The sequence below is a fragment of the Humulus lupulus genome, chromosome 1, assembly GCF_963169125.1.
Source record: "Humulus lupulus chromosome 1, drHumLupu1.1, whole genome shotgun sequence".
Taxonomy (NCBI): domain Eukaryota; kingdom Viridiplantae; phylum Streptophyta; class Magnoliopsida; order Rosales; family Cannabaceae; genus Humulus; species Humulus lupulus.
This window is the reverse complement of record NC_084793.1, coordinates 67,828,652-67,837,683: the sequence shown is the minus strand read 5'-3', so window position 1 is coordinate 67,837,683 and position 9,032 is coordinate 67,828,652. Positions and strand designations below refer to the sequence as shown.

Genomic DNA, 9,032 nt, shown 5'->3' with positions numbered 1-9,032 from the left:
TTACAATGATAATTATTTAAAAATAATAAATAATTAAACAAATTAAAATATGATATTTTTCATATATTTTACAGTGATAATTATTTAAAAATAATAAAATCATACGTTTTATAACTTAAATAAAATTTCATTAAACTTAAACTCACTTATTAGAATAATATCATATTAAACATATAATATAATTTACTGTGAATTAACAACAATTGATTTTGTTTAAAAATTAACAAGAAATTTAAATTTAAAATCCTCATCTAATATTTAATATTATATTAAATATATAATATATAATCTGTTGTTGTCACTCTCAAATTCAAAATCTAGAACAAACATAAACTTAAAAAAAAAAAATTATTTAATTAAAATATAATATTTATTTTAAAATTTATATAACATTAATATAAATTTAATAAAAATAATTAATAAATTCTATAAATAAAACTAAACAAATATACATATTGCATGTTACTTGTAACTAGAAAAATGACACCAAAATGCAGAGACGAGACTTGAGAAAAATGAAGAGCTCAACTTCAGCATAATGAGACTCTTGATATATATATTGATAGTGTAAAGAATTTGTTACAAATAAAATGGTTACAAAAGCTGTTAGATTTATACTAAAATGATCACGTGTTGTCTATCTCATCATATACAGTGTTTCTAATACACCATAATACAATAAAATTCACCCTATTAATAAGAGTAACTTTATTATCAAGTAAATAGAGACATATGGGTTTACATAAATAGAAGTTATATAGAGATGGATTTATATCTTTTTGGATCCTGTATTTTTTCCCATTACCTGTTTGGACCCTATGTTTTGACAAATTACTTTTTGGACCCTATATTTTGTAAAATGGTTAAAATAGAACCATAAACTCAATTTTGATGAAGAAAAAATTGAATATAACAACACCGTTTTTAAGCATAATGATTTTATTTTTGTTCTGAATTGTTAGTTTGGTAAATTATTTGTGATTTTAGTTAAGAAAACATTGACCAAAATCGGGTTTAGAGTTTTATTTTAACCATTTTACAAAACATAGGGTTCAAAAAGTAATTTGTCAAAACACAGAGTCCAAACATATAATAAGGAAAAACACAAGGTCCAAAAAAATATAAACCCAGTGTAGATAGCAAATTACAATGAAACCCTCGCTTGAGGATATTCCAACAACAACCAATATTTGTAAAAAGAAAATGAATATATATATATCTTCTATATAATAAGTGTGTAGATAACAAAAATTCTTAGTTTTAACGGTTTTTTAATTTTTTAAGGTTAATTTTAACGGAATATTCTTATATTTAACAGAATATTATTATATTTAACAGTAGTTAAACTTAAATAAAATAAAATAATTAATTAAAAAAATTAAAATATGATATTTTTGAGATATTTTACAAAGATAATTATTTAAAAATAATATATAATTAAACAAATTAAAATATGATATTTTTCAGATATTTTACAATGATAATTATTTTAAAATAATAAATAATTAAATAAATTAAAATATGATATTTTTGAGATATTTTATAATGATAATTATTTAAAAATAATAAAATCACATGTTTTATAACTTAAATAAAATTTAATTAAACTTAAACTCACCTATTAGAATAATATCATATTAAACATATAATATAATCTACTGTGAATTAGCAACAAATTATTTAAAAAAAAACTAGCAATAAACTTAAATTTAAAATCCACGTATAATATTTAATATTACATTAAATATATAATATATAATCTCTTGTTGTCACTCCAAATTCAAAAATTAGAACAAACATAAACTTAAACAAAAATAAATAAATTATTTAATTAAAATATAATATTTATTTGAAATTTATATGACATTAATATAAATTTAATAAAAATAATTAATAAATTTTACAAATAAAACTAACTGCTTGTATCTAGTATATATAGTATATTTATATATATATATATATATGTGTGTTTTTTTTATTATATTATATAAAGAGAAAAGCCAATAACGTGAATAATGAAGGATAGTCTTCTTCTCTTTTTATTGCACTGTCGGGATGGGGAACATGCTCCACGCCAATTTTGAATAAAGTTTGAATTTAGTACTATCCTATACCCTCATCTTTGAAATTAAGTATTCAATTACAATCCCATCAAAATAAAAATAAAAATATTGAATTACATAATTTTTATTATGTCACTATCTTGGACAATATTTTACAAATTAATCCACCAAATCAAATTTTTATGTATGCAAAAGTGGTAAGAGATAAAAAATTATAAATTTGTATCCAACTTATTTTATCAGACGAATAATTAATTCATTTTCTTTTTAAAAAAATATTTTTTTACTTATATATTTTAGTGTGATCCTATCAAATTTAATTCTGATTTCCAAATAAATTTATTACCTTTTGCTCACAACTTAAAATTAATTGCAAATAAGTTTCTTGCTCAGTACTATTTGAGATTTAGATGTTTATCATATATTGGAAGGAAGAGGACAAAAAAGGAAAAACAATTACGCAATTACTGGTTCGACCAAATTAAAAATTACGCAATTATTGGTTTTAAGCCATTAATGAAAAATTCATTGACATGAAAATAATATTATTATTCAAAAAAGAAAAAGAAATTAACATTGTTTATTTATTTGTTTATCAGAAACAAATAGCCACGTGGTTATCTTTCCAATAAAAAGGAAATTAAGTTTGAATATCCGAAGTAGGAAATGTTAAAAATACATATGATAGAGCACATAATTTGTAGTTGTAACTTGTAAGGATTCTACTATGATGAGAGGGGTACACATGAGCATCGCCGATAAAGACAATGTGAGGGTAAAAAGGTCATTCGGTCTGAAATTCCTTCAGAATTACAAATCTCGGCAACAAGTCGAGCTGTACATGTACAACTATCCACCACGAGGCGTAGGACAGAGACAGCTGTACTGGCAATATAGTAAATAAGTGGGAAATCTGGGTAGAAAAACATAATTAATTATATAATAAAGAAATAAATAAAAAGTCTAAATTGAAAGATGAAGATCCAATTTTGCCATCCAGAAATCCCCAAATTTTCCCCTGCGACGACTACACGAGGAAAATCCTTTTAGGAGAGAGAGAGAAAGAGGTTGAAGAAGAGAGAGTTCAGGCATTAATGGCGGAGGGGAAGAAAGAGAGAAAATCGAGCAGCGAGGAGAGCGTGAAGCTGTTCGTTGGTCAGGTGCCGAAGCACATGACCGAAGCTCAGCTTCTCGCAATGTTCCAAGAGTTTGCTCTGGTCGACGAGGTCAACATCATCAAGGACAAGGTCACCCGTGCCTCTCGAGGTTTTTGAATCAATCTCCCGCTTCACCATTGACTTTCGTAGCTTGTCTTCGTCTGCCTTCGTTGTTGAATTCATATTCGTCTCATAATGCCTGTGATTTGCTTGATTCGGAAGATTGTTCTTGAGATTTGGGTTTTTTTTTTTTGGCAACCCTAGAGTCTTTCCATCTACATGGTTTTGATTCTGTGCTTTTGGTTCTCGTGTATGTGTTTGCAGGGTGTTGCTTCGTCATTTGTCCGTCGAGACAGGAGGCAGATAAAGCCGTCAATGCGTGTCACAATAAGAAAACCTTGCCCGGGGTTAGTGGAACTACGATCTCTGATTTTGTGTTTGGTTTGCTATTTTCTTTCTTAGTGTATTGTTGATAATTATGGAAAATGTGATATGAGTTTGTGATCGCAATCCACTTCTTGTAGTGTAATTACTGAGTTCGTGACACTTTCTTTAATGTAGTTGTCATGATCTTGCAGTTGGGACGCTAACTAAATCATGCACAGTGCATATTTGTGACTAAAACCTTATTGCAAATTCCCTCGTTGACTTTGGTTAGCTTCATATTTACTACTGATAGGGATTTTACCACTTACTAATTTTGGATTTGTGAAATAGATGAAGTCATTGACATTATCAATTTCAATATTTCTTTTGCACTATATTTTGGAGGCAATCTGGAATAAAAGATGTACAAACTTTTCTTAAAAAGGTGTTACTGTTGTGAGGGGGAGGTGTGAATAAAACGAACTTCTTAGTGTTCATGCGTTAATGATTCCAATATCATTCGCATTTTGAAATTTTTTTTCAGATAACTTGGTATGGAATTGGTATTTCAATCTGCATTATATCTAGCAGCATCATGTTTAGACAAATCTTATACAAGATATGTGCTTATGGAACTTGGCATTTTCCTGGTCTAGGTGTTAGAGTGATTTGTGGAGCCCTATTTAGGCCTTGCTGGACCTTCAAGTAGTTTCCCAGGCAAGCTTCTCAGTTGGGTTCTTGCCTATGACTGCTCGGATGATTGTGATTTGGTCAATGCAAGACATACTTTATTCACTTGTAAAAAACCTTGATGAAAACTATAGTCAGCGTAGATTTTTTTTTTTTAAGTCACTCGCATTATTGCCTTAGGCTAGTATTAATTTGTGGAACTTATAGTTTTATTGTGTGCGGTGTGTTTATTTTCTTTTAGTCTGATTGAAAGGTGTCCTGTTCTTTCTGTTCAATTCAGGCATCTACTCCGTTGCAAGTGAAGTATGCAGATGGCGAGTTGGAAAGGCTAGGTTGTAGTGTAATATAATTTCATATGACAAATTTCTGTTCCTGAGATGGTTTATTTGAGATTATTTCTATTTTCAAGTCATGAGCTGTATTTATTTCATTTTTTTTTTGTTATGCTATGTTATTTTATGGATTTTAATAATTATTGTTTGACATTACTACAAACCAGAACACAAGCTTTTTGTTGGTATGCTTCCAAAGAACGTTTCTGAAGCAGACGTTTCTGCTCTTTTCTCTACATATGGAACCATAAAGGACTTGCAAATATTAAGAGGTTCTCAGCAAACTAGTAAAGGTACTTATTTTTTTCCCCTTATTTCTGTTTTGGCTTTGCTGTGCTTGAAACTGGTTTTTAACTAAATTAATTGGTCGTTCCAAATATATTTCTATGGCAGGTTGTGCCTTTCTAAAATATGAGACGAAAGAGCAAGCTCTTGCAGCCCTGGAGGCCATCAATGGGAAGCACAAAATGGAGGTTTGTGTCTAATGTTCATTACTGTCCCTGAAAATTCACATTCTGAAATGTTGGGAAACACTTAGTGCTGGAAATTTTCTAGGGAATTAAGCAGTCACTTGATTTGTGTATTTATATCTTAAAGGTTTTGCAGCAGTCATGCTTTAGGGAAGCACAGCATTATTTTATTTGAAAAATTGTGTTAGTTTTATCATCAATTTAAATATTCATGTATGTCATTTATATGCAAAAACTGCAGACATGAGGTATTTGGTAATTTGCGTCCACACGTGTGGCCCAAGTATGCTCATAGGTCACAGTGATAGTCTCAATTTATTTTTAATTTCTTTTATTGTTTTTAAATAAAATTTATTATTTTATGATCTTATTTATGTGTTTGCTGTGTACCTACGATCATTCCCACCTGAACCTTGCATTTAGATTTGTGTATTATCCATTTCAAGGATCTGTCTGTGCTTAGGTTTGAGATAACTGTGGTAAAGCCTTGTAGTTGTATGGTAGGTTATTCAATATGAGTAGTCTTACTGATATCTTTGTTTTTGTCAGGGTTCAAGTGTTCCTTTGGTTGTCAAATGGGCAGATACAGAAAAAGAAAGGCAAGTTCGAAAGGCTCAGAAAGCTCAATCCCAGGCATCCAATGTGCCAAATGCTGATTCACAACATCCTTCACTATTTGGAGCCTTGCCAATTGGCTATGTTCCACCATATAATGGCTACGGTTATCAGGTTAATCTTTTTATTTTTTATAATTATAGTATAAGAGGAACGTACTAGCATTAGTGTGACTCTGTTCCATCGTCATGTATGATGACTCATCTGAAATTCCTTTTGCTTTGTGTCTTTATTCTTGCTTCTTTGTGTTGCACCTATAAACTTTGTTTTGGTATCATTTTGATGAGCAACTTCAATAAATTGAAGATTTTATTGTTCTCTTATAGGCTCCTGGAACTTATGGCCTCATGCAGTATCGCCTCTCACCCATGCAGAGTCAACCTGGTTATCATAATATGATACCTCAAGTAAACCAAGGAAATGCACTAAGAGGTATCAGTCCTGATCTTGCCCCAAATATGGCTCCGAGAAATTTTGGTATGCCCCATGCAAATTATGTGGGATCAGCTTATCCTGCAATGCCAGGGCTTCAGCATCCCATGCATTATCCTGGAGGAATGATGAGTCCCCGACCATTAAGTGGGTCACCTGGGTCAGTGCATGCAGTTGTAAGCAGTAACTCTGCAACATCTCCAGGGTCAAGTAAAAATTCTGGGGGTCAAGTTGAAGGTTGTTAGGCATATTTTTCTCTGTTTTTTCTTTTCTTTTTTTTTTTAAGGCAAAGAAAAAAAAAAGAAGGAAACTTTCTTGGATGTAATGCATTTGCTGTTGGTATTTGTTAATTATTCTAATGTTCTATCACTTAGGTCCACCTGGTGCTAATTTATTTATTTATCACATACCTCAAGAGTATGGAGATCAAGATCTTGCCAGCGCTTTTCAAGCTTTTGGTAGGGTCTTGAGTGCTAAGGTTTTTGTTGATAAAGCAACTGGCGTCAGCAAATGTTTCGGTGAGAAAAATCTCTTCTTACTTTTGAATTTGATCTACATTACATGGAAATTTCCATCTCTTAATAGCTGTTATATACAGGATTTGTAAGTTATGACTCGCCAGATGCTGCCCAATCTGCCATTAGTATGATGAATGGGTATCAATTAGGTGGCAAGAAATTAAAGGTTCAACTAAAAAGAGACAACAAACCGAACAAACCATATTGATTTGAAGGTTATTGATGGAGGGGGGCGGGATTCTTTATTAAAAGCGGTTGAAGCAAGCTTGATATTTCGCACTCGGTGCAGTATCAGGCTTCATGGGGTGGATTGAGATCATCTGTTCTAATATGCATAACTCCATCCTGCTTCTAGTTTCCTCGATGGGAATAAAATTCCTGAAACTTGTAACTGATGGTGCAATTTGTGCCAAAAAATCTGTAACTTGTGTATCATTGAAATTCACTTAGACAGTAATTTATCAATTTATTGATTCTTCCTTCAGAACATCTTGTTGTATAATTGATGGAAACTTTCATGAAAAAATAGCTGATTCTTTTTATCTTTTCCCACAATTTAATGACAAATTCTATCTTCATTCTCAGACTCTCTGTATCTCTCATTACACATCCTGTTGATATTTTCCAAGACAATCAGACATGTATCTCTAGTGCACTTGTTACACATTACTATATCCAATGTTACGGCAATATTTGCAACATTATTTATGGCTGTACAAACACAGCGTACGTACTTGGTTGCAGCCACTTAAATATAACACGATTGATTCTTGGATTCTGTCAAAATATGTGCTTTCTCTGTCTCTAAAGCACAAAAATGTTCTACAGGCAGGTCCTACATGTGATTGCATTGTGCCCGAAGCAAAATATGAAGTTGGTGTCATTTCTCATATATATCATCATCATGAATCAATCTTCTGTGTCATTTATTTAGAATTTTGTTGGTGTTAAGTAAATGATTCGACTTGTTTAAGATGCAGGTATTGTTTATTGAAGTTGACTAGTTATATATTGTTGACTATATCTCTATATGGAAATTTTTTAGTTTTAACGGTATGTATTAGTAAGTTTAACGAAATATTCTAAATATTTAATAAAATATATTTTTAAAATTAACTAAAAATATATATATTTATTAATTACATTAATGTAAATTTACCTTCAAATGTTATAAAATATAATTATTATAATAATATATAAGACAAAAATAAATATTTAATAATTATATTAATATAAATTCAAATATTATAAAATATTATTATGATAATATTATATAATAGAAAACAAAGCAGAGGTGAAAATAAAATGAGAGCTCAACAAATGCACAAACCTCTCTTTGATACATTGATATATTTATATAAATATAGAAGAAGATTTTGGAAAGAAAGAAATCGTTACAAAGTAGTTACAGACCCCATACAGTTAAAGGGCAAATAACAGAATTTTGTTATACAACAAATTGTAATAAACCAAAGAAAACCAGCTGAGTAATTAGCTTCTCCTAATCAGTAGTTAACTCACTTAAACCAGTATTTACACTAACACCTCCCCTCAAGCTATATTTTGAGCACTCCAAATGTACCTTGTGACATAAAAACTGAAATCTAGGGGAAGATAATGGTTTAGTGAAGAGATCTGCAGGTTCTTCAGATATTGGAGTGAATCGAACATCAAGCTTCTTTTCAGCCACTTGTGAACGAACATAGTGAACATCAAGCTCAATATGCTTGGTCTGAGAGTGGAAAACTAGATTTAGAGCCAATGCTTGAGCTCCTTGGTTGTCACACAATAAAATAGGAGTAATATGCCGAACATGAAGACCAAGCTCAACCAGTAGAGAATGCAACCACACCAACTCAGTGGCAGCTGAGGCTAATGCACGATATTCAGACTCGGTACTAGACCGAACAACTGCCCGTTGCTTCCTAGAACTCCAACAAATAAGATTTCCACTAAGAAAGAGACAAAACCCACTTATAGAGGTGCGATCATCCAAGTTTGAAGCTCGATCTGCATCTGAAAAAGCCTCTATTGTTAAGACAGATGCAAGAGTAAAATGGATACCAAGATAAGGTGTGCCTTTAACATCACGAAGAACACGCTTGCAAGCATTCCAATGATTGACTGTTGGAGCCTTTAAGAATTGGCTAAGTTTGTTGACAGCAAAAGAAAAATCCGGGCGAGTAAGAGTAAGATATTGAAGAGCACCAATAGTGCTGCGAAATACCTCAGGTTGACCAAACAAATCACTGTCCCCTAGAGCAAGTTTATTGCCTAAGACCATGGGAGTAGTACATTCCTTTGAATCCAAAATATTGGTTTTGCGAAGTAAATCGGTAGTAACTTAGATTGTGTAAGATAGAAGCCTGTAGAGTTGTGAAGTGCTTCA

At 31.1% G+C, this 9,032-nt stretch overlaps 1 protein-coding gene across 2 annotated transcripts; it reads left to right on the top strand.

Moving 5' to 3' along the window:
- The first annotated feature begins 3,028 nt into the window (after positions 1-3,028).
- Positions 3,029-7,185, top strand: LOC133793922 (RNA-binding protein BRN1). Of its 2 annotated transcripts, XM_062231158.1 has the most exons (10): positions 3,284-3,329; positions 3,545-3,627; positions 4,243-4,303; positions 4,557-4,608; positions 4,776-4,901; positions 5,002-5,081; positions 5,628-5,807; positions 6,020-6,362; positions 6,500-6,643; positions 6,724-7,185. In XM_062231158.1, the coding sequence occupies exons 5-10, from the start codon at positions 4,796-4,798 to the stop codon at positions 6,849-6,851; spliced, it is 981 nt and encodes a 326-aa protein (XP_062087142.1). In that variant the 5' UTR covers positions 3,284-3,329; positions 3,545-3,627; positions 4,243-4,303; positions 4,557-4,608; positions 4,776-4,795; the 3' UTR covers positions 6,852-7,185. The 2 variants fall into 2 exon arrangements, with proteins under 2 accessions (XP_062087138.1, XP_062087142.1); XM_062231154.1 differs by lacking the exon at positions 4,243-4,303 and having other exon boundaries at positions 3,029-3,329.
- Positions 7,186-9,032: the final 1,847 nt, after the last annotated feature.